The sequence below is a fragment of the Alosa pseudoharengus genome, unplaced genomic scaffold (genome assembly GCF_046254945.1).
Source record: "Alosa pseudoharengus isolate Yale_2024_CS ecotype anadromous, Long Island Sound unplaced genomic scaffold, YU_APseudo_1.1 YU_APseudo_1.1_scf_7, whole genome shotgun sequence".
Taxonomy (NCBI): Eukaryota; Metazoa; Chordata; class Actinopteri; order Clupeiformes; family Clupeidae; genus Alosa; species Alosa pseudoharengus.
In genome coordinates this window covers 20,012,621-20,037,955 of record NW_027468859.1, presented here as the reverse complement: position 1 = coordinate 20,037,955, position 25,335 = coordinate 20,012,621, and the positions used below count along the sequence as shown (strand labels likewise).

General features: G+C 44.8%; 1 protein-coding gene across 5 annotated transcripts in view; it reads right to left on the bottom strand.

Annotated features, from left to right (window-relative positions):
• Positions 1 to 22,767, bottom strand: part of cep85l (centrosomal protein 85L) — a 74,929-nt gene extending 52,162 nt beyond the window's left edge. Inside the window, exons 1-3 of one of the 5 annotated variants that reach the window (XM_076271693.1) lie at positions 22,732 to 22,757; positions 18,685 to 18,753; positions 14,755 to 14,913 (exon numbers count right to left, since the gene is read on the bottom strand). Coding sequence is in view for 4 of the 5 variants with exons in the window: in XM_076271694.1 (XP_076127809.1) it covers positions 14,755 to 14,913; positions 18,049 to 18,113; positions 18,212 to 18,228 (241 nt within the window). In the remaining variant the exon portion in view is untranslated. Of the gene's footprint in view, positions 1 to 14,754; positions 14,914 to 18,048; positions 18,444 to 18,684; positions 18,754 to 22,731 lie in introns of those variants that run through there. The other 4 variants (XM_076271694.1, XM_076271690.1, XM_076271692.1 and 1 more) reach the window with 4 other exon arrangements.
• Positions 22,768 to 25,335: the final 2,568 nt, after the last annotated feature.

Sequence of the window (25,335 nt, the reverse complement as noted above, 5' to 3'; positions counted from 1 at the left end):
GCGGATTCCTAAAGAAACACAAGCACCCACACCATAAGTTTATCTAAATTAGCTATGTATCAAAAATTACATTTTGCCGTGACTCGAAGAGCTGTAAACAGTGTTGTAAGGCTATGTGTACAAATCCGCTTGGAGCTCCAAGAATTTTGAATGCGACGAGGAGAATTCTGGGGCTAACCGTTGAATATGCAGTGAGAAATTTTACGATAATGTGCAAATGTGCAATCAGGAGTGTGCGCAGTGTGTGTGTGTGTGTGTGTGTGTGTGTGTGTGTGTGTGAGAGAGAAAGTGACAGGGTCTGTGTGTGTGTGTTTGTTGTGTGTCTGAGAGAGGCAAAACAGAGAGTGTGTAGTCATTGCTCACTTGTGACACTCATACACTAAAAGGTCAAGCTAAGACAATGAGACAGTCAGAGCTCTGGAGCACCTCTGGAAAAAGACTCGAGAGGAGCAGAACTATTCAGGTGGAGTGCTTTTGACCTTCCACAGACACATAGTGGACAGTGAAGCTGCAGATGTGACACACACACAAACACACGCACATTAACAGAGCCAATGCAGAGGTTGTGAGTGTAACGTGAGAAGCACAGAGGACAGAGCACAGCGCTGCAGATGTGACACACACATGCGCACACACACACAAACACACACACACACACACACACACACACAAACACACACACACACACACACACAAACACACACACAAGCACACAGAAACACACACACACACACACACACATTAACAGAGCCAATGCAGAGGTTGTGAGTGTAACGTGAGGAGCACAGAGGGCAGAGGTGAGTGTGAGCCCCAGCTGTGGGGACTCATAACAGGGGAGAGCGAGACGGAGACTGTGGGGACTGGAGGTCATCTGTCTCACAGGGGAGAGCGAGACGGAGACTGTGGGGACTGGAGGTCATCTGTCTGAAACTGAACAACTACTCAAGGTCACCAAATTCAGACACTGGGCAACCAGCATTTACAGGACAGAAGTGGGGAATGTTTCATACAGACCATAATAATGTCTGTGGGGCAGACAAGACACAGACAGTGACGGACGACGGACAACGACTGGATGACACTTTAAATCAAATACATTTGCAATTCTTTTAGACAATATTTATGTACATAGTCATGCAAAGAATATTCCTTTAAATCGGTCAATAGCATTTTTTTTTTTTTTTTTAATCTGCAAGAGAAACAGGTAGTCATGTCACTGATACTCCTTCCCCCTTTGGAACAATGACTTCCCTCCCCCTCCAACACCACCACCATGTTTCCCCATACAGAGTTATCCAAAACGACAGACGATGTCAATCTTTGTCCCGACACCAGTCGGTACATCATGAGAATGACTCCTGATGCATCACAAATTCAATTTACCTTTTTAATTTAATACTCCACAGAGGGCATGCTGAAAGATGAGCAGTGCTTTTTATTTTAATTTGGTTTGCCTCCGAGCCGAAAGAGCCCTTCCAAAATTAGGCCCTTAATCTGAAACGAGGAGAACTGCCCTGGTACACTCTGAGCCGGTCATCCATGACTAACGGTCATTCTGGGCAACAGCAAACAAAAGCAGTGGGACACGATATCAATATGCGGCTTATGTAACGTCCTATCGTTGTGTGTGTTTGTTTGTTAGAGGAAGAGTGAGGGAGCGAGAGACATGTGTAGAGAAAGAGAGAGAGAGAGAGAGAGAGAGAGAGAGAGAGAGAGAGAGAGAGAGAGAGAGAGAGAGAGAGCAAATGCTACTGCGACTAACACTGACACAAATTAAAAACGATCCAACGTAGCCAAACAATGTAGCCATTTAATTACTGGTATACTGCAAGACCTACAACTGTGCACGAGGAGTGCTTTACCTTCCCTAGGTTCCCTGGCTCAGTGTGTCGTCTTGGGCTTGCCGTAGTGTACTACAATCTCCGGTGGGAACAGATGGCCCATACTGTATGCTGCTATTGGTGTGCCTGTAATCTCTCTCATCCATTAGAGTTAACGCGGCCAGCACTCAACACTGTCACTATGAGAGCCAGCTGGGACTGGACAGACAGCACAGCAAGATAGTCACCCCTGAGCAAACATAAAAACACACACACACACACACACACACACGCTAATGAGCCAAAGGGGAACAGGCTTGTTTTAACAGGTTGATGACGGCAGCAGCGGAGGATGCGGCAGGGCTGAAAATGCTGACCCACCATGAACTTACGTGTGTGTGTACTGTGTGTGTGTGTGTGTGTGTGTGTGTGCGGTAAAGTCAAAGATGCTGAGGAGTTAACACAGAAGAGCTAAAAGTGCCATGCGGCCACGGACTCTGTGAGGTCTAGAGAGATGCGTTTGTTACAGTCTGGTGAGAGTACACACACACACACACAGGCTAATTAGTATAACTTCCAGTCAGTGGTCTCCCGACAGTGCATTGATCCATTCTGACCTAATGGAGACTCTGTCTTCTCTAGTTCCGGTGTGTGTGTGCGTGCGTGGATGTGTCTGTGAGAGAATGTCTCAGTGCATGTGCATGCATGCAGATGTGTGACGGTGCAAGGCTTGAATCAGCAACTTTTACCTTTTACTTGAGAGTGCATGTGCGTACTTGTGTGTGTCAGTGAGTGTGTGTGCTTTATGCTGATTTGGATCGATTTGCATGTGCGCGCGCGCACACACACACACACACACACACACACACACACTCTCACACACACACACACACACACACACACTACATTGCTCCCTTCCTGACATCTTTATCTGCCCATCTGATTATAGCCTAGCTGAGTGGATGGAGTGAGGAATGGTCTTCATGATATATGAGTCTGAAACCAACACTGCTGCTGCTTCAAACGCATGCCTGTTAGTGTGTGTGTGCGTGTGTGTGTGTGTGTGTTTGACTAATGCTTCATAGCCTCTGGGGTTACTGAGTGGCTGTCCGTTCTAATACATTACAGGGGGGTGGGGAGGATGAGGGAGGAAGGGGGGGGGGTCATTCAGAAATACAATGAGAGAGAGAGAGAGGGATGGTGATATAAGATAGGAGAGGAGAGGAAAGAAAAGGATGACAGAGAGGAAGGGAGGGGACGATATGCCGGAGTACATTCAACCCAGAGGAATGATGCACACGCACACACACACACTGACACACACACACACACACACACACACACACAGACACAGACACAGACACACACACACACACACACACACACACACTCACACACAGACACACACACACACACACACACACAGAGGAAGAAGAGTGAGAAAAGAAAAACTGATGAGGTCACAGAGGGAAGGAGATGGCCAGGGGGATACACGGACACAAAGTCCAAGTACATCACAACCCTTCGCACAACTTTAGGAGTCCAGTTTTTCACGAAAGAGATAATCCCCCCCAAAATGCAAGGAACCACTTTGATGAAATTAAAGTGTTGGAACGAACGACAAGAAAGAGAGCTAAAAATAAGACTCCATTTAGGCGCAGAATGAGAAGAGAACGAGAGAGAGAGAGAGAGAGAGAGAGAGAGAGAGAGAGAGAGAGAGAGAGAGAGAGAGAAGAGGATTAACGGCCGACCTCATTGAAGTCACAGCTCATTCATTTCCTCAACGGTTGTCCCCCAAGGTCTTTTCACGGTGCAGCATTACACCGGTTCAATAAAAAATTGGTTCATTCACGGGGAGCAGAGACACTTTCGCTCTTTCAGTCTGAAATTCTCTTTCTTGTGAAGCAGAAAGTATTTTATTAACGTTGTATTCTGGCAGTGTCCTGACAATCCTGAGCCAGCCCTGTCAGGGTGAAAACACTTCACAAAGCGACAGTGCTCCAATATGTGGCTCTTTCATTTTAAAAAGCAAAAACATCAACACATTTTCCTTCTCTAAAGTTGTCCCAGGTCTCTCTACAAGGCTTGTTACTGTTGAACCATAACTGGACTACAGCCTGAGCGACATCTTTTCCAAGTTAGCTAACAGCTGGGCACTGGTGCCAGCCTATTAACTGCCATCTAAGGGGTTCAACTAAGTACCATTTCAGCAAAGAGAAAACCTCAGAGAGAGAGAGAGAAAGAAAGAAAGAAAGAAAGAAAGAAAGAAAGAGAGAGAGAGAGAGAGAGAGAGAGAGAGAGAGAGAGAGAGAGAGAGAGAGAGAGAGAGAGAGAGAGAGAGAATGAAGAAGCAAGACTCCATGCAGAGGGCTTCCTGGAATAAGGAGAAGAGGAATTGTTTTTGAGGACAAGGTCATAGCAGACGAATGCAACCCAACCTCCCGCTCCAAAGTTGGCCGCTTTTAGCAGTTCTTCCACCCAAAGTAACCCGGCCTTTTAAGCTTATCGGGTAAACCCTCTTATTAGCCCTATACACACACACACACATCCTTCCAGTCTCATTAGAAACCCATTCAGTTGCGGGACAGCCTGGTAATACGCTGGCACCCATAACAGAAAAGGAACTCATCTTATATAAAACCGCTGGGAGATGAAGACTCCGGAGGGATGCGTTCTAACCTACTTTGGTGTGTGTGAGCAGCACGCTCCCTTTCGCTTTCCCCTCCACTTCACTTGCTCTCCTTCCTTCTTCATCACAAGATGATCTGCATTCGTTTTCTCTGAGGAAGGGATTTTCCTAAAGACGCATAACCACAGCTATCTGCCACTGTTCAGGCCCTGTGTGTGTGTGTGTGTGCACGCATGTGTGTATGTGTGTGTGTGTGTGTATGTGTATGTGTGAGGCCCTGTATGTGTGCGTGTGAGTGTGTTAGTGTGTGTGAGAGTGTGAGATCGCATTAGCAGTGCGTGACGAGCCTCGGTCTCTGAAGGTGGCCAATGTGACTCATCTTTTACATCAGGCCTCCCCGCGGCCGCCTAAATCAGGCTCCACAATGAGCCCAGAAAGAAGCCCATTAAAAACCCCACAAAAACCCCAAATGTCAATTGATTTCTGGTATGCTGGTATGCTACTGGTCATAGAGTGGTTTGACAACAGGAGGATGGATGTCATCACGCCTTTCTGGTTGGGGAGAAAAGGAATGAAAAGGGAATGACAAAGAGCGAGTAGTGTTGTTGTGAGTGTGCCAAGACGAGCCAGAGATTCACCAGAGAGAGAGAGAGAGAGAGAGAGAGAAAGAGCAAAAGAAATAAGACAGAGAGAAATACAATGGAGAGAGAGAGAGAGAGAGAGAGAGAGAGAGAGAGACAGAGAGCGAGGTGAAAACCATTCCGTTTCCTTGGGAACCCACACAGGGAGGCGGAAAGACGTGGTGGACTGCTGGGCAAATACCAATCAGGCCCTCAGAATGAAAACAGCCATTGTAGGCCATTTGAGTAGGAAGCACCATTTGTCCTAAACTCCAGTAAAGGGCATCAGCCAGTCACACGTGCAAGCACATGCACACGCACAAGAGAATGAGGCCAAAAGCTGTAGAGTCCGCAGGACTGTAAACAAGTTGACACAAAGTTTGAATATTCAGCATTATAAACATGCCACAGCTACTAATCTCATTTTCAGAACTTGTGAAGTGCTCTCTTCATCCTCTTCTCTCCCTCACCCACACCCACACCACATCACACACACACCGCCAGCATCTCTACTCTGCTGTGGGCTCTAACAGGCCCTGCTCCTTCAGGGATTAGGTCTCTGCGGGGCTGCTTAATTACAAAGGCCAAGGCCCCTCCGACCACGGAGGCTCTAATCACAGACCCATGCCCGGTGCCAACTCCGCTCTGCGCTGTTCGCCTTCTCTCTGCCCGGCACTCTTCAGCCCCCTCCCTCTGCCTCCACCACCCTCATAGAGCCTAGCAACCCTCCACCATCCTCATAGAGCCTAGCAACCCTCCACCACCCTCATAGAGCCTAGCAACCCTCCACCCACCCTCATAGTCCTAGCAACCCTCCACCAGCCTCATAGAGCCTAGCAACCCTCCACCCACCCTCATAGAGCCTAGCAACCCTCCACCACCCACCCTCATAGAGCCTAGCAACCCTCCAACCTTCCTACATCCACCACCCCCCACCAGAGCCCTGTCCCATCTCCACACTCCTCACCCAACTGGGAGAGGCAGCAGCAGCAGCAGCAGGGGCTTGCTGCAGCAAATCCCCTTAATGCCAGCGGGATTACATTTCAAAGGCTATAACGTCGCACAGCCAGCGCCAACTGGGTTGTTTTGTTTTGAGATCTAGGATAATAGTTTGTAAATTAACAAAAAGAGGGGCTTAATGTTGTTGTTTCTAAATGCTGGAACTTAACACATTAAGAGGACTGAATTGATGGCCACACTCAAGGACCCATAGTTGATCTAAACTTCAGTAAGTAATAGTCTATACACTGGCAATACATGTCTTATACACGCACCAGTTTTAAGATAGTCAATGACCCATGGTACCTGGAATAATGTGGTAGACTACATTAAAAACCGCAGGGGAAAACTATGATCAAAACGAGGCCTAGAGCCTACATATCATTACAGGAAAGCATCAAGGCTTTCTACTTCTCCATCTCTTTCTAACCGCCTGTGATTTTGATGCCTTCTTCTGTAAAAATGTGGATGCTCTAGTCACCTGAGCCCCAAAATAAATGTGTCAGTAGCACTAGAGCACCCCGTGCCTCCCACAACAAGCTTCTGTGCCCCAGAAATTAAATGAACGGGAAACCACGCAGTGGAAGAGGGGGAACAGAGAGGGAGTATGCGACAGACGAGCGTATAACAGTCCTGGATAGGTTTCATCTGCAATGGCCATTATATAGAAGCAATGAGTGGTGACGTTGAGTCCTAACGTCCCACTAGAGTATATGTACATGAGCATGCATACAAAGACAGAGACACACGCACATTTTTGCTGTGCACCTGCTAGTCTCATTTCTGTGCAGATCCCATGACATTTGCTCACTGTCTTGATTTCTTTCCAAGAGCCGTGTGTGTTGTGTGCAATGCCACAGTGGCGAGGCTATGGCCTTCTGGCAGATGCAGACTTCAGAGGTGGAGACCCTCCCGCGTTTATGACAATCCATCAGCACTCACGAGGGGGCACCTGCTGTGTGCATTAGGGACAATGTGCAACCGCTTGTAATCGTGTGTGTGTGTGTGTAAGTGAGTGAGTGAGTGAGTGAGAAAGAGAGAGAGTGTTTGTGGTTGTGTGTGAGAGTGTGTGAGTGAGAGAGAGAGAGAGAGAGAGAGAGAGATAGAGAGTGTTGAGTGTGGTTGTGTGTGAGAGTGTGTGAGTGAAAGAGAGAGAGAGAGAGTTAGTTGAGTGTGGTTGTGTGTGTTTCAAGTCAAATGGCACACAACAATCTCTCAGCACAATCCCGGTACTGATGGGCATCTAGTCTATATGGACGGAGTAACAATAGGTAACCCGTCCTCCATATGGAAGGCATATGTTTACCTCACACATCCACACCTCCATATGGAAGGCATATGTTTACCTCACACATCCACACCTCTTTTAAGGTTGGACTCTCAGCTTTTGACAGGCACCGTTTGTCAAACCTAAGTCTGCTGAAGTTAATGTGTTTTACTCTATTTAGGACTAGATGATGAAAGCCTGGCCACATCTATAGCAGCTGTGCAGACAGACTGTGCTCTGACCTCTGACCTCCGGAGTGGGGGGTGAAACAAACAGAACAGTGTTGATGTTGATGTTTGTCTACCTTAACTGGCCTCAGGCTCATATGGCTGGGAAAAATCAAGAGAAGACCACAACAGATGCAATTTACTATGCAAGTAGACTCTCAACAGTTATTAATTATTTACTTACGCTGTTATTTCATTACGCTGCATTTATGTTATTACTAGAAAATTATCCTGTTAGCTTCGACCTTAGTCTGTTCATATAGCCTACCAATGAGGTTACATAAACAAGCTCCACATAACAAAGTCTACAGAAAGCAAATCATTGCAGAAAATAAAGAACTAATTTAATGTGAACCCTAAAAGAAGCCAGGCTAATTTACTAGGCTAAAGTTTTTTGTAATTGTAGTATTGGTCCAGTATTAGGGTCTTGAGGTTCCTGCAGTCACAGACGTCCAGTTGGGGGTGCCAGGAGGGGTCCTGAGATGTCATTAGCGAGATGGAGTCAAAGCAGCTGGTGGAGAGGGTTTTTCTGGATTTGGAAGGGTGACAAGGGCAGGCTTCCCCTCCAACCCCATCCCTAAACACCTCCCCTCCCCCAGCCCACCTGCCCCCCTTCCCTGAACCCCCCCCCCCCCCCAAAAGGAAGGCCTAATAAAATTACCCCTCAATGTCCTCAATAACCTCAACATTAATGAGCTCAGGCTAACTGCTTCAGCAATTTACTCTCGCATAGCAAATCTGCTGCAAATCTCATTCAAAGGAAGGCTAGGTCTTTTCAGCCTCGATTGCTCCTCCTGGGACAAAGACAAATCTGCTATAGGGGGTGACGGGTGTCAGTTACTGCCCACAAATTTAGCATAACCACTGCACCCCCCTGCGACAACTCTAACGAGATGGGCTGCTAGACAGGCTAATCTACGAGGGGGGGTCCTAAAAGCTGCCTGGATACATCAGACAACCCTCTCCAAGGAAGGGGGAGGCTGGGGCAAAGTTCACACGTAAATTACAGCGTGCCACATGGAGAGCTGGCCGATGAGATTTTGCGATTCATTTCCAACCAATTTAACATGGAGTCCCATGTGTTGGATGGAGACAGACACGTTTGCCAGAACGTGATTGGCATCGACATGGGCTCGGATGGTGAGTAGACTGAAAGGACTGCTGGCAGCAAGCTGGCCATCAATTTCTTTAAAAGGATTAAAACTATTGGCTTTTCTTTTCTATCGGTAGTGTCTATTCTCTTCAAGAAAGATATACCAACACAAACACACTTGACACAGGAAATCCATAAACAGCACCGAAATCAAGCTTCAACATCTCACTGATTCCGCAACCATTGCCCACGGTCTACATGGCGGTGCTGTTGACGGGAATCTGAGGCATCCGTTCTGCATGGCTGGGGTTACCTCCGTGAGTATTCCCGGGAACATCTGTGGATATTCCTGGCCCGTAAGTCATGCAGTCATACGTAAGTCATCACCTCATGACACCATCTATCCTCAGTTGCAACAACCGGACACCTTGCGGTAACTCATGGCCTTGGCCCAAGAGAGGGATATGGACTGGAGACTGGAAGGGCATTCCACAGTGTGAACTGTGCCAAATAAGACATGCTAAACAGGAGCCTCCTCTGAACTCTGGACAGGAATGAGGGCTGACTCACTATAAAGTCAAAATGGATGTTCCTGTCACTTTTGGAGTTCAAGTGCTAGAGGAAGACACTAGTCAGATTAAGGCTATAGATTACCAAAGGCTCAATGCAATGATGACATCATGGAGACATCCTCAGAACTTCTAAAATGCTTTTGGTTCCATTTATGCATTCTCCATTTTCCATAGCTAAACCTCCACATTACAAAGGGAAAAGAAACTTGGTACCAATGCACAACAATAACATTTTGGACAACAGGCAGGCAAACAGGCATTCTAAATGAAGAGAATAGCAGTATATAGCTGTTAGTTAAGTTCACCATCAAAACCATCATTTCAAAAAGGTCGGCCAAATAAAAGGACAAACCTACATCTGTAACATTTTCCTTTCATGAAAGTTGTTTGCTGGTCAGTAATTGTACCTAATAATTCTGAGGCCACATTTGAAAGATTAGAGACACCTGAGGAGGAAGTTGAAACAAGAAGTCAAAATGGGGATGTGAGGTGAAATAGCTTTGAAAGTCAAGATCACAGACGAATCTCAACTCCTTTATTGTCCTGTCCGATGGTCCTCACACTTGCACGGCCACACAGACCTCCTTTCATGTTTGCAAGCTTTAAAGCATGTGAGCAAGGGGCTGCAAAACACTCCGGAACACCCGGCGGAGAGCGGAGGAAGCCCAGAGGTAATTATGCTGGAGAGTGCCTGCTGCCATAGCAAAGTATAATTAGTGACGAGGGTCAGGCCGGTGGCCTGGTTCTAAAGAAGAGGAAATTCCTGAGCCTTCTTCTAGGTCAGCAGCCGCCAGCTAATTTGGAAACGAGGCAAGGTAGAAAAGGGAGAATCTATAAGGTCCTTCGCGACCACAAGATTTCAAGAAGTCTCAATAATGAGGGGCTGACAACCAGACCGCCCCATGGCCAGTGCAGTCTTAAGTCTCCTTCAAGGTCAGTTTGGTGAGACAAAACCTCTATCCTTGGGCATTTATCGGGTTTTGTGAAACACCAGCCTCTCTTGAGAGAAGGTTGTTGGGAGGGGGCATCTGACACCAACCCCCAGGGGTAAACGATTCCATCTGAGGGCAGGAGGGCTAAAAGCCACTGCCAGAAGATGATGGCTCACAGATGGATGCTCATTTGTCAATGTCATGACCTTTGGTCAAGGGAGACCCTTTAGCAGCAACCCAGTCGACACAAATCACCACTGGCCTATTTACACAAGTTTCCAAGCCAATATCCCAGATTACTTCCAAGCTCTATCTGCCCGATTTTCTGTCAGAAGAGAGAAAAAAAATACATCTAATCTAGAATGTAAATATTTAATCTGTCCCTGGCTCTCAAAAAACAGACCGCTCCAAACTTGACCGGGATTGGAAAGGACTACAAGCCATCCAGCAGACCCTCGCCAGACTTTGAGAAATTACAGTTGAATGCACAAACCAATGGCAACCCCTTCCGATGCGTGTACCGCAGTCAGCGCAACACTGGATAGGATGACCTATATTTCCATCCCACATTCATGTCTGGCATGCCAGGCGATGGTGTCAGTAGACCTTATTCCAGTTTGGCTGACGTTTGTGACATGCACGTAGGGTCAATAGGTCAGTGGCCGAGGCTCCAAAATTGTCAGAGCTGGTGAGCAAGGCAGTGACCTGAATGTGGCACCGTCCCCAGGCGACGTCGCTCAATGCCACATTCTGCTGAATGAGGACGAGGCCAACAGATAATTAAAATGCTCACTTTAGGAGGGGCACTGTCTAGTTCAGTTTGAACTACTGTGTAAAAAAAAAAAAAAAAAACATTATCTGGGTACAGTTCTGAAGCGAGTGCAAGACATGATGAAAGTGAGAAGAAAACCGGAGAAAACCGAGTGATAGTGACGATGCAGAGAGAGATCTTTCAGTCGGAAGTCTCTATGTTACAACTGTCACTGCTAGGTGAATCTGTTCAAAGAATCTAAACCACACATACTGGTGGTGTATGCAAGAGAAGGTGATATGATGTGTGTGTGTGTGTGTGTGTGAGAGAGAGAATGGCCGAGCAAGAGAAAGAATTACACAGAAACAGACAAAGGGAAAAGATGAAATGATTGATAACAATTGTTAACTGCCGAATTTGATATAGTGATTATACGGCCGGTCTCAAAATAGTTTCTCCCCATTCGAGCGGATGGAAGTCATGTCTACAAAGAAACTGCCTCTGGAGAGGCGGGTTTGGGTAGAGGGAGAGATAAAAAAATAAAAAAAACTTGCTGCATAAATATCATGCTTGTGAACAAAAACAGAGATTAGAACAAAGGAGCTTACTCAGTAAAATCATGGTCAGAAAACACACATATTCAAACAACAGATTTACAGGGCACAATTTAAACATCCTTCACGCAAGGCCAACTCAGATTTTATACAAGTGGACTTCTCTGTGTGTGGTGCCGTCCCTAATACATTTACTTTTAATAAGGGGAAAGCAATTCTACAGAGAAAGAGTATGTTCCCTTTCTGTCCCACTTTCTCCATTCACTCCTGTTACAGAGGGTTTGCGGCTGAATCTTATTCTCTTACGGATTTGCACCACATCAGTCTTCAGCTCCTTCCGTGTCAGTCAGGCAGAGGAGTAGTCATCTCCGCAGATCAAGTGGTGAAAGTTGGGGGGGTGGTTCTAGTCATTATCTCACACTCTTTTGGCAATAACGGGCAACGAATGTGGCGCTTCCTACGCACTGATTACAGGCACTTCCACGGCAGGATCTGCCCTACTTCCCAGGCTGTTGGCAACTCACTGTGTGTTTGATGGGCACTAGGAACTCAGATGGATCTGAGACCCTGCAAATACGATCCTGGGAAGCCTTCAATTTTTCCCATTCCCGAAACTTCCAGCAAATCACAGAAGTAAACTTTTTTGTATTTCCTACAAAGATTTTTGTTTTTATTTATTATTTGAATTTCAGATCTAGGCTAGAACAGACAATGGACAGCTGGGGGGAAAAAACTCCATTGTGAAAATGGAGAGCGCGGTGTGTCATGTGAAACAGAAAAGCTGCACACATGACCTAATTTCTGAGTAGGGGGGAGGGGAGGGAGGGGGCAGCCAGGGTTTGGCTGCTGCAGTGGCAGGCGGCTCCACTGCACTGATGTTAATGAGATCAATTTAACCCACGCGCCACTACAATCAATGGGAGCGTGCCATGAGCTCTGCGCCGATCTCTGAGCCAGAATCAGCCGTCACAAAGCGGAACACCCAGGGTATTTATGTACAACTGATCCAGGAGGATCATCTTTTGTGTGTGTTAAGCTAGTTTTGAACCCAGATATGGACACCGGGAGGCCTGAGCCAAGTCATTTAGAGCACAACCAGGCATCACTCTACTAGGCTATCAGTCAGCACAGACAAGGCAAGCCAATAATACGTCCCCAGACAAACTGTAAGGGGAGCATCTGGGTTAGGGTGAGGCAGAGGTGAGCAGTGCAGACTGGATGCTGCTGTCTACCATGTCAGACAAAAGGGGTTGGGGCAGTGATGGAGCTAAGGCTGAGTTTGTGGAGGTCGAGTTGAAGAAATAGGGTTTGATTTTGCTCTTGCCTCAGGCACCAATTAGGTCCACATGACTACTCGTGTTGCAATTACCCCCTGAACGTTCCCAGAGTAACAACAGCTCCTTTGGGAGGTGCACCAAGTACCACGTCGCGCCAGCAGTCACTAGACTTAGAGAAAATCCCACTTCCTGCCTCCATTAATCAACATCTATTCAACAATGCTGTTCACGACGGGCTTGAACCTCTGCTTAATGCATTCAAGTGCCATTCAAAAGGATGCTCTTAAAAAAAGACTGGAAATGTTAAGCTATTCCTTGTGTTTGCTTAAATGAAGACTAACAATGGCAGACCTGTAGCCCTAATGGATATAACCACTGCACAGTCCTCTCTCTTAAAAGACACATGTCCATGGTCCTTTGTCTTAGCAGCCTCCAGGGCAACGTTCACCAGGAACAGCTGGTCCCTGTTATAGTTATAGTTCTATAGCAGCCTTGTCCAGGGAAGCTGCATCCCAAAACTAGCTCTCAAAGATAGATAGTGTGTAAGACAAATAGAAATAGAAATAGTGATTGGAGGCCAGATGCCCAATCCCAAGGCCATGTTCCTGAACACATTTACACAACATGCAATTAAGAGATGCTTTATAACTAAGACCGTGTTGGATAAGCAGTCTTGAGAAGTGGGCCGAGACTGCACCAAGGCTAAGCAGTCCACAGTTTGCACACACGTCACAAAGGATAGAATATCTTTTAATGCTGAAAGTGACGAGAGTAAAGCCAATTAAAGCATAGTAGAGGTTAGGGTGCATGTTCTTTTTTAAAATAATCCATGTGTAAAGAAAGCACTCAACTGACTCAAATCAAACAGGTGCAATTATGTGGGAAGCAGTCCTAAACAGATTTCAGAATACACCAAAATTTTGCCTTTAGCCACAAATATGAGGTGGATTTTTTTTCTTTTCTTTTTTTTTATTTGTTTCAGCTCTTCCAGCATTCCAGTAAGGTGCTTTCCAAAATGACATTGCTTTGGCTTGTCTTAAAGTTACTTGGAAAACACCCTTTTCCGGTGCTGTACACTCTTATAGCAAAGTTTTGACAGCGCAGTGCTTTTGCAATCAATGTTGCACAAAGGGTTAGCCTAAGGATTTGAGTTTCTTCATCTAGGGGTCCTTGAGTGCATCACAAACTGTTGTGAAATGGTTGCTTATGTAAACGTGTGTGAATGATTCAGTAGGAGTGGATGCGCGACAAGAGAATTTACCAGAAAGGTAAATTCAATGTCAGAGCAATTCATTGTCTGTGCAACATTTTCCAATCTGGTTGTACCCGAGTTTAATCATTAGGCCTCCATTCTACATGCACAAGTTGTTCTTGGCTTATTTTTGCTTAGCCTACAAAAGGTTAAGCTAATTAGCACTTTACAGCCTCAACCATTCAAATCTAATTGGAATAGAAACTTTTTTAGAACAAACAGTTACAAATTAAGCATTCTAAATCCTACACAATTCCAAGACACTGTTCTGTGGTATTTTCAACTTCACTTGTCTTTAACTAGTCCCAGTGTGATGTGGTGCTCAACAGCAGAACAAAAGGCATGCAGCACAAACTCTAAAATTGGTCAGCAAAACAGCATCCCTGCAGCGAGTGCAGGAAGTGATCTATATTTGCCTCGCATGGCTAATTTGGATACGGTCTCCTCTGACACCCAGTCAGCTCTCACTTTGTTTAGTTCTTTAGTTCCCTCTCTTTACCTCCCATCTGTGGCCACGTCCATGTGGGCACACTACAAAGTTGTCAAGCAGAGACACAGAACCAGACCCTATTGGAGACAAACCAAATAGGAACTAGGCTTATGAGGCCAATCCTTCACTACGAGCCAATTAAAAGTACCCTAAATAATAATAAATAAATAATAGGCCTAGTCAATAGGTATATCCGGTCAGTAAGGACAAGGGGCTTTGTGACCTGACTCCAGCGACCTGTTAAAGTGTTTATGACAGAACAGCTCCTTACCTTCCACACTGTCAGAACAAGACGTGCCAATTCCGGTGTCGCCACTATCCGAGGCGGTGCTGTGGCGTCTTCCACGGTTACTGCTGCCAGTGGTGACCGAGCCGGTCTGCCATGCCGACTCACAGCCAGGTACCCAGCCAGGTGAGGATGTGTTGGAGCCTACGAGAAGACAGAAGACGTGTCAAAAGATAACCAAGCAATAACACTTACACTTACTACCTGACTAGAACTGGCACTTGACTGTATGGAAATAGCACTCACTGCTGCACTAACTTGTCCTTATCGTACTCTACCTTGATTGTGTCCCTTGTTGGGAGTCGCTTTGGTTAAAAAGCGTCAGCCAAATGTAATGTAATGTAAAGATGACCAAGCAATAACACAACAGATCGATACCCATGGCCAGCTGATCATGAATTTGCGGAACAAATGTCCAACACAGCAAAAGGAACTAAAACCAAAATAATGCATCAAATACACCAACCACTTGTTTTATGGGGGACGTAGACACTAAGGGTAAAAAATACAAACTATAACAGATTTCTAGGTCTACAACCAACCACCTGAGAGTTTGAAAGTTTGCGTGTTTAGATTTGTAAAAAGGGGCACACGAACAGCTCGAGGAACAGTCACTTACACACTTTCAACCCTATTACTGGGGCAGTAAAACTCAGTTTATAAACAAACTGTTTACTACTCCACCTCTACAACCAACACAACAATTTTCCAGACTGAGCCATTCTGGCCACTTGCATGTATTAAGGAGAGACAAGTCACTCGGAATTGTGAGTTCGTTTGCCCCAGTTTGATAAGAGGATCACATATAATGAAACAACAGCAATTTGATGCCACCCCCATCAAAAGCAGCTCAGCTTAGCTTAACTAGCATATGGTTTAGCTAAAGCTTGCCAGACAAAAGGTGCACTTAGTCACACCAGTGCTGTACCTCAACACAGCATGTAGTCTAATCATGCTTTTTCCATTTACATTTATTCATTCAGCAGAAACTTTTATCCAAAGCGACTTAATGTCAATTATATTACAAGGGCAATTGTCCCCAAAGCAATTCTGGGTTAAGTGCCGTCAAGGGCGCAATGGTGGAAGCCAGGTATTGAACCAGACTTAATCTATGTCAGGCAAAAACCACTGCAATATAAGTTTGGATCCATGTCACCTAAGAACACCTTAAAATATTTGCTTCTAACATTAGCTCACCATCAGTGAATGGTAAACGAAAGCAGTTTACATAACCTTCACCATCTCAACACCTTAAGACTGTCTTAGCCCAACAGTGTACACTTTCGCTTCTGTTGCCTCACGGTTCACCTCCGGGTGCAAATATCATGCCAGCAAAGGTAGCCTAATACCTGCTTACCCAGGTGAGGACTATGTTTATGTGAACCTGATCTCCGTCTTTACCAAATGGCCAGTCTAGTGCGGGTCTTTTCACCCTCCGTTGTCCTCCATTATCTGGCCGTAATCTATTTTAAGTGTCTAATCCGTTCAGGGCCTGGTCATTAAGGCCGTCCTAGTTAGTCGCTGGGATAGCACATGGTGGTTGAATGTGCTTTCCAGACTTCAAATGGTGGTTTCAGTGCAGGATCCTACATTACATTTTCCTATTCTAATAAAGTGTCTGGTGTTCAAATGACCCCTGTTTCTTCGGGATTTTGTCATGCATCATGCGTTTGTTGTGATTTCAGCACAACACACGGGAAGTAAAGGGTTTAAATGTTGTGGTCCCGACGAAGGATCTTAAGGTTGTGGAGTTCTGAATATCATCAATACAGACCTCAGAATTTCTAATGTGAAGCTTGCAGATCATGGGACTCTGCAGACCGATGTAACCCTGGGCCTTGGGGATGCTATGATCCAGACCACTTCTTCAGAGCCCAGACTATTAGCCTACATAGCATGCTCTGCCACGGCAGAACTAGGCCATCAAATCACACAGCAGCCTCTGTTGCTATCCACCACTATAAGCTGAAACATTCAATGCACTGTATAATCAGTGGCCGACACTGTCATTTAGAGGGAAAAGGAGAACGATGGAGGGAGAGGCAAGTATTAATTATTTTAAATGTAGATAAGTGACAGCACATAAAACCCCAACTTAATTATTACAATTAGCTTTCAGTACCTATTTTACAGTCAGAAGAAATAAACCTTCACTCTTGTCATACAGACTACGTCTGCCGGCCATTCAAATGTAGCCTAGTACAAGCAGTTATGCAATGTGAGATAAATTATTAAAAGACTCTGGCACAGACACTTCTCAGCGCCCCCGGGGTGACGCTGCAGTACTTTCTACCAAGAGTTCTGGGGGACAAAAATTGTTGGCATGGCACCGCCAAATACCCGACCAATAACGTTATAATACAGCAACATTACATATATGAACGTGAGGGTCTGAGTAAGGTTGCTTATATATATCTATTCCTCTCCATTGAAGGTTGACCACCAGACATAGGGGGACAGCACAGCACGTGTTTTAAAAAGCGGTGTCAACAGTGGCATCTGTCCACATCCTCAAATTAGCACGAAGGTGCGATAGGAAATCGACTGGACAGGCAGATGTTCCGTCTTTTTGTCAGAAAGAAATAAGTGACCCAACGTGACAAGTTAGGCCTGTACGTCAGCGACAAAACATTGTGATGGCAGATCTGCCAGAGAAGGGTTATGGATCATGCCCAATGCAATTTCCTCTAGAAAAATACCCGCGTAATTTAGTTCCGATCAGAACAAGACAGTGATAAATAGGAAACTAACGGTTCGTTCAAAGCTTTTAGTGCCTGTCACTCTAGCCTACACTACAGTATGCCCATTTGGCGAGTTATAAGTTCTTTATGCTGACCAGCACGTCAAAACCGACGGGGGTAGTGCGAGATGAGGACCCACTGCCATGGGGGTATTTAAACCACTGGTGCTAACCATAAGCAACGATATTATTAGCATTCAGGATTTTTTAAATGTAACTTACAGTAGCGTCTGTGGCTAGCAAACGTTGGACACCAAACTAGTCAAGCTAGTTATGTTGGTCTGTATTTTAAAGGGGGCTCGTTTAACATTATGAAACGATAGCTAACATAACGTCAGCTAGCTCGCCAAATATGCTAGAATAACTAACGTTAGTGACTCACTGACATATTACGCGGCTAGCAAGCTATTGCAATTAGCAGTGAGCATCAGACTGAGTTTACCCGAGCTATTCCACATCAGTGGAACATCAAGAAGAAGACGGTTCTTTGTGCTTGTGGCTAGCGCTGTGAACAAACGACTAAACCAGTAATATCTTACCTGTTTTAAAGGCATCATATCCATCTTCGAAATCGTTTCTCGCCCACATTGTTACAGAAGTTCGTCTGCGACAATGTAATCGTTCGAGTGTTAATTCCGAAAAGCAAATACAAAACGTGAGCCCACCGAGATGGGGGATTCGCTAAGTGCGGCCCATACTTACATACTGTGAGCTGACATTCTGGCTACGATTTCAGAGAATAAAGAAACAGAAACCTACACAGCTTCCCGATTTAACAACATGAAACGTTTTATCCTAAACGGGGTCCATGAGTCGGGAATCTGGAAAAGGTTCAGCAAGAAATACTAGCGTCTAGCTGGCAACTGCAATACTCGGCTCGTAAGGATGTGATCTCACTGAATGCGTGTGCAGTAGGCTCCGCTTGGAGAAAGGCTCAATCAGAGCTTGTCTCCTCCTACTCAATCCGACGCTAGGGTTCGCGGCTGTCGCAGCAAGTAGCAAGCAAAAGCGCGCCACCGAAGCACTGTGCCAGAGTCGCGAGCATCCAAACAGAACAGCTATTCATGTTATGTTCCCTCATCATGCTCTGTGTAAAGTATCTTATCAAGGCAATTAGATGCTATTAGTGGCTAGTTTCTTTGTGTTTGCGCATGCACCGGTTTGCGAACACTCACGTTATCTCGCCATCTCATCGAGTCCTAAAGCAGTTTTTGTGTTGTTCCTTTTTGGGTGCAAAACGGGAACTGCCAAAACAAAATTCCACACATGTCACCATTGTGACCGGGTAAGCAGTCTTTCAACACTATTTCATTCATCAGGAACTTTATCCAGTATATCAAGAATTCTTTCAGTTAACATTGTTTTAACTTTTTCATCTAAGTAGGCTAGCCTAGACATAAAAATGAGGACGGACAAGGCAAGGCAGGCAGGCATAGCTTACGTTTTTATATATTATATATAAAAAAAAAAAAACGTAAAGAAAAATAACTAGGCAAAGAAAACTGTCTCTTGGAGGAAAATGACTTTGATCCCTCAACCCCATCTTTGCTCAGTAAAATCAGCAGAACTAGGCTATTTAAGGTAGCATGTGAAACCAACCATCTCAGCACCTGTTTAGCAGTGTCCTGGAAGACACAATTAACTTGAGGCAGGAATTCACTGTGGCTATAAAACACATTGACCTGACCTCCCCATTTCAGTGGAGACAAACATGCCCACATATGTTGTGCTAACATGATGGTTCAAAGTGACATATTCAGTCAAATAAACTACCTAACCAAAGTTGGAGGTAGAAGGATTTGATCTCATGGTAGAAGGATTTGATCTCATGGTTAATGCAATTATATAGTAGCCTAGTAGTATTAGCAGTTTAGTTTTATATAGTAGTAGTTTTAGCAATTTAGAATTTCAATTCTTGGCCAATAAAATGTACACTTTTTCAAAGTAGCCCATTTGTATTGCTTAACAAATGAGTCATGGTGATCGCAACCATTAGCAAGCACAATTTCAAAACTTCAGTTACTGGTACCTCCGAGTTCCTCTTTCCTGAGTAACATCTCTCACACTACACCCTGAATAATAAGACTGGGCGGCGTGAGATAGGTATTAAAAATAAATAAATAAACAGCACTTACGTTGTGAACTGTTTTTGAGACGTCTAACACTTGCCTAACATGGAAAGTATCAATGAAGTGTATTTCACGGCTTCACTGAAGGTGACATGGTTGGCTTATACTACAAACTTTATAACCTACATATCATGCATTTGTTGGATTTTCACTTATTTTCAATAAAGGAGGTCATGCTGATCCTGTGGAAGCAGATCTATACAAACACCTTATCTGTGAGGAATTCAAATAACAATCGAGGCTGTTAACTACCCTCTCCACAAACAATATGCAATTTCATATTGAGGCCATATCAGCAACAAGATATGACTTTCAGATACATACACAGACATTCAGTTAAACAAAACACAAGACAGGAAGCAGTGATCCCATGAAAGCCAGAAAAGTGTCAACTAATCGTCAGCAAAAACAGCTGTCATTCCACACTCTTCTACCATTACCCCATTCAGTTCCACCACTAGAGACAACCAGCAGGATAAATCCACCAGTTACAAATCACCAAAGTCCAGGCTAGAGCCCACGTCTACAGGCCGACCAGACTTGGCTGTTTCCAGCCTCAATTAACCACATTTAGTCCCTGAAAACTAGCGTCCATAATTACTTGTGTACAGTATTATCCGAGTTCAATTACCCAGAAGATCTAAATTAATTGCATAAGGCTCCTGGTATGTGTCCACATTCAGAGGCAATTATGTCACTGTAAACTGAGTCAAGCCGCCTAATGGAGTCTAAACATGCAACAGTGTTGATCTCACATAGACTGTGTGAGAAGGTGATGTTCTTACAATGGTTCGCAGTAAAGCATTTTCTATTATCGCCTTGCGTTATTCCCCTGAGGTCAGCAGTATTGCCCAATAAAAAAATACTTCATACCAGAGATATTACTAAACTGGTACGGAGAAGAGTTCAGGCCAATAACACCTCATAGAAAATAGCATAAGCGTCTGGATGTGATCCAGACCTCTCTTGGTCCATTAAACTGACACACGGCTAGAAATTGAGATTTAAAGGACATGCGGGTTCAGAAAGAGGTTGGACCAGATTTTGTTTTAAAGTTCTTGGGTATTCAAGAAGGCAGAATTTAGCACATTACATATTTGGGCAATTGAGAAATATACTTTATACAAACTCAAAAGTGAAGACTGGAAGGTTCACCACTGTGTGTACACGCCTGTGCAATATATAGACATATATTTAAACAAACGTTCATAGAGCCAAGTTTAAGGTAAAAATGTATTTCAAAAAGCATTTCCCAAGCTGATGAATTATATAACGGCAAATGTACATTATTAATGACATATGACATAACACTGTTCCCTGTCTATGGTTTGTGAAAGAGGAGGTGCACTAGCAACTGAATGTGAAAACTAGAGGTTGTTTGAAGCCCTTTGCCAGCCACCGTCCTCCTGCTCTCCTCTCCTTCGGAACTGTTGTGTAACTTGTTTTAAAACTGTTCTCGGAGGCAGTGCAGTGCACACACACTACTCAAGAGATATTCAGGCATGAGCTTGTCCAGGGGGACCACCTGTATTTTTTACGTGTGTGTGTGTGTGTGTGTGTGTGTGTGTGTGTGTGTGTGTGTGTGTGTGTGTGTGTGTGTGTGTGGAGACAAAGCAGACAAGCTTCAGCTGCAAGACGCCTGGCACTGCATGACACTGCTGCTTGTCTCTACGACAACAGTAGAGCTCAGAGCCCACTCTCTCCCTGAAGCCCAGAAGAGAGAGAGACAGAGTGGGGTGAAAGAGAGAGGGAGAGAGATTGAGAGAGAGACTACATTTCAGTGGAGAACAAGGAATACTTTTCATTCTCTTAACAATCCTCAGCCTGTTGCAGGCCCACAAATATTAGATTAAACACAGTACTTTCAGCTTTCAGAAAGGGAAATTTGTGAGGGAAAAGAGAAAAAAAATGGACAGATCCCGCTCATAATGTGCAAAAAAATAACTGAAAAACACAACAACCAAAAAAGCCTCAGATGTGAACAGCATAGCTTCAGTGAGAAACAGAATAGCCAGCCGAGCTAATGCTGCTACATCTCTGAGAGGCGGTCTGCACTGTAAGACCAGGTTGCTCATTTTTGTGGAGTAAGATCAAGATGCTGGAACAAAGTTGAGTTTGGACTTCTGCCCTCATTTGGTGACTCCTGATCAGCGTCGGTCGCTACACAACACAAATAAAACATTTCCTGTGAGCAGCACAGCCGACTCTCACTGGGATTGCAGTGTGCTGATCAACCCACCTCGTACCTTCCTTTTTTCACGTCTATGTCAAACCAGCAGGGCATGACTTAGAACATGGCAACACGTTGGCTGAATTCCACATCATCGTAGTAAAAAATGAAGCCAGGGGGACGCTAATGCAACAGAACGTGGCGTCAGGAATCAGTGTTTTCATGTGTTATCAGTTCCAGGCAGCCCACTCCCTACCCCCATTTCCTGTCTCGAGGTCAGGAAACTAGCGGCCTAGACTCAGCTCAACACACACTCACACACAGGACCTGCACTGTGTGTCTCATGGTATTCACACATATTCACATATACCCAGGCTTAGGCTCAATAGCAGGTATACAGTTACATCCTGATACAAAGAGATATATATCGATTTTTATGACACCGATATAGACTTCCGCCAAACAAACCTCCCATGGCAGCAAGCTATGGGCTTCCTGAGACTGCTTAGAGCATTTGAGTAGAAAAATAGAAGCATTCTAGCACAGGGAGGCTTCCAGTAAAAGTCAGGCCTCATTTCAACCTCTTCCACATGCTTTTGACACCGTACCAGATTAATAGTCTATAAATGAGATTTGAGCCAAGAATAAGCAAGGGAAATTATTGTTTAAGCAAAGGCTATAATTTGAATTTCATCATTGCAGGTAAAAGCATTTCTTAAGCTTTTAAATAAAAACATCCACTAAATGATGTATTTTCATAGACATGGAATCACAAAAAAACACTATTCAACCATGAAAGCAAGAGCAAATGTATTCCAACATGCTCATCAACTGAACGTCCACCTGACAAAGCTGGGTGCGACAAAGCATTTCATGCCCAACAAGAAAAAATACACATACAGACATGTAGACATTAGACTTACTTTCAGCTTTCCTCATGAGCACTTCAACACACAATGCTGAAGCAATGGTGAGGAAGTGCTGTGGAAAGCAGAACGTTACTAGTGAAACGCAGCACCGGAACTAGGAACTTGCTCAGCCAATGGCCTCTGCTTGCAAACGCAGGTTGAACTCATTTCGAAAATGTGCTGGGTGACAAGATGCATGTATAAGCCCGCGCATTTTCACCACATTACTTTGTCACGTTCACCATGTTTACTCCTGATATGAGGCATTCTATGTGACCTGTCTCAGAGGGAGAAACATCAAAGACCCAGGATCAACTGCAGTCAAGCAGAACCTATTCAAAATCATTGTGGAGTGTGTGTGTGTGAGGGGGTCTCCTGAAGACAGACAACCTGTTTGTCATTAGGGTTGAGCCTGGGGCTTGTTTCAGCCATTGTTAAAGATGCTACTCTGCCCTGGTGTTCCCATACCCCCAGGACAGGCACTTAAGGATCAATACTACCAGACAGGCAGCCTGGTCTCCTTTATGAAGTGCCTGTGGAGCCATTGGAAATAAATATACTTGATTCCCTCTTGGTTGAGTGTCTGCTGCATGCTTATTAGAGAGAAAGAAGAAAATTCAGTGAGATTCAGTGCTCCAGGCAAGATTTTTCAGTCTCTAAGTTCTTGCAAAGGACAAGTTCTTTTTTTATTTTTATGAAATTTAACTCGAAACTTAACTTTCCAGCTGAGCTTTCCCGCCCACAGTTGCTCTAAGTAATTTCGGTTTTATTTTTCTTCAGGAAGGCAAGACACTGGAAAGAGAAACAAAGTGTTGAACCTTTGTGTATGTTGTAGCTCGTCATGCAAGTGAGCACAAACATACACCTGGCAGCAATCCTGTCATCTGTCACATTTGTCAGGTCTTTCCCCCCGGTGTTTCTTGAGAAGGCCTGCAAAACAAAACAGGCCTTCCTGAACTTCTTTCGCCAAGTGATTACGCAACCTTGTTGTGATCGACTGTGCAGTGCGGTACATACAGTACCAGCGGTTTCAACACCTCTGAACACCTGGTGAAAGCCTGAACATGGATTCCACTTCCCAACACACATACACATCCCCCTCCCCTGAGCAGGAGAAATCCAAACAATCAAAAAACACCCTGCAATAATTGACTAAGTTATGACTAAATATAGAAACAAAGAGAACAAATGACTACATTTTCCTCCATTTCTCATGTTCATTTTGCCTGGACTTACCTCAGAGGGCTGGATCACAAGCTGCAGTTTCCAAGAACAGGCCCAGGGCGAGATGCCAAATGAACAAAGCAGAACTGTGAAGCCAAGCTGGCAAAGCACGGAGGAGCAGGGGTATCTGCAGCAGCACTTGGGGAGAGCAAGAGACCATGTCTACCCCACGTGCCCAAACATATGCTTCTGACATGAGCCAAACTCGGCTCTCAAAAGTTTTGAAGCTGTCAAAACAAGCTGCTGAGGAACTGGTGGTTTGGAGCTGTTATACACCCCACCTCCTGAATAAGCAGTTTGCTCCCTTCACAGCTGTGAGAAACGTTGCATTCACCTTCGGAAGGTTTCTGTTCACATTCACCAACCACTGGAGAAGAAAAGCATATTATTGTAGTTCTTGTAGTCGGGTTTTAATGTTATTCATAGGATCGCATAACATTCCTCCCCATGCTTCAAAGCCACATTTGAATGCAACTGCATAATTTACAGAAAGGCGATACATTCTCTAATTTCTTCATTTTAGAGAGAAAAAAGAAATAATGTGCCGTACTTGTGTGCGGGAACTGTGCTTTTGCCAAAACGCCTGAAAAAAAGACGAGGATAAGAAACCCAGGCGTCCAATTCCTAGTGCAGGTCTGGTCCCACTCAGCATGGGAAGGATGCTAAATCAATAGCAGTCCATTATTGATGAGGCTAGTGCTTCATCTGCAGGAAGTTAGCAACCATTAGCTCCTCATCTTACCCTCCTGTCTACACCACCCCTTCCCCCCAAAACCACCCCTGTAAATAAAACCATTACACAGGCACCCACAAAGTCTGTCATCGACTCTAAGTCTACGCACTACCACCCGCACACCATAGCCTACAGACCGCACATCATTTGAAGTAGTCAATAGCTGCTTATTATTGTGAATGACGTTCAGAGTAGACCTAATGCATGCAATCGATGTGCTCTCAAGCAGAGGAAGTAATTGTTAATGGAAGGGGAATGGAGATCATGTTCAAATTTTATTCCCTCACCACCAACATAATATCTGGATTCTGGGATGAACTAAAAATGCATTGCATTGTACATTACTGTAACCTCCCATGGCCTATTTGTTGGCTGCCATAGAAAATCCTGCCAACAAGCAGGATTTTGGTAGGCAATTGATACTATACTGCGCCATTCTCTTTTATACATTTATGCCTGTATAACATAATTATTACAGAACAAGACAGGTAAATGAGCAGATCCTGTCGCGGGCTTGCATGGCTGCTGCTAACACTCTACCATCTCTTCTCTTGCATAGGGGCCTCTAATGACTTTTGGGGTTCTCTAATCGCTTGACTAGTCCCTGGAGAGTGGAAGGCCGAACTTAAAATAGCGTTTACCTAACAGGGCACACGTCCTGA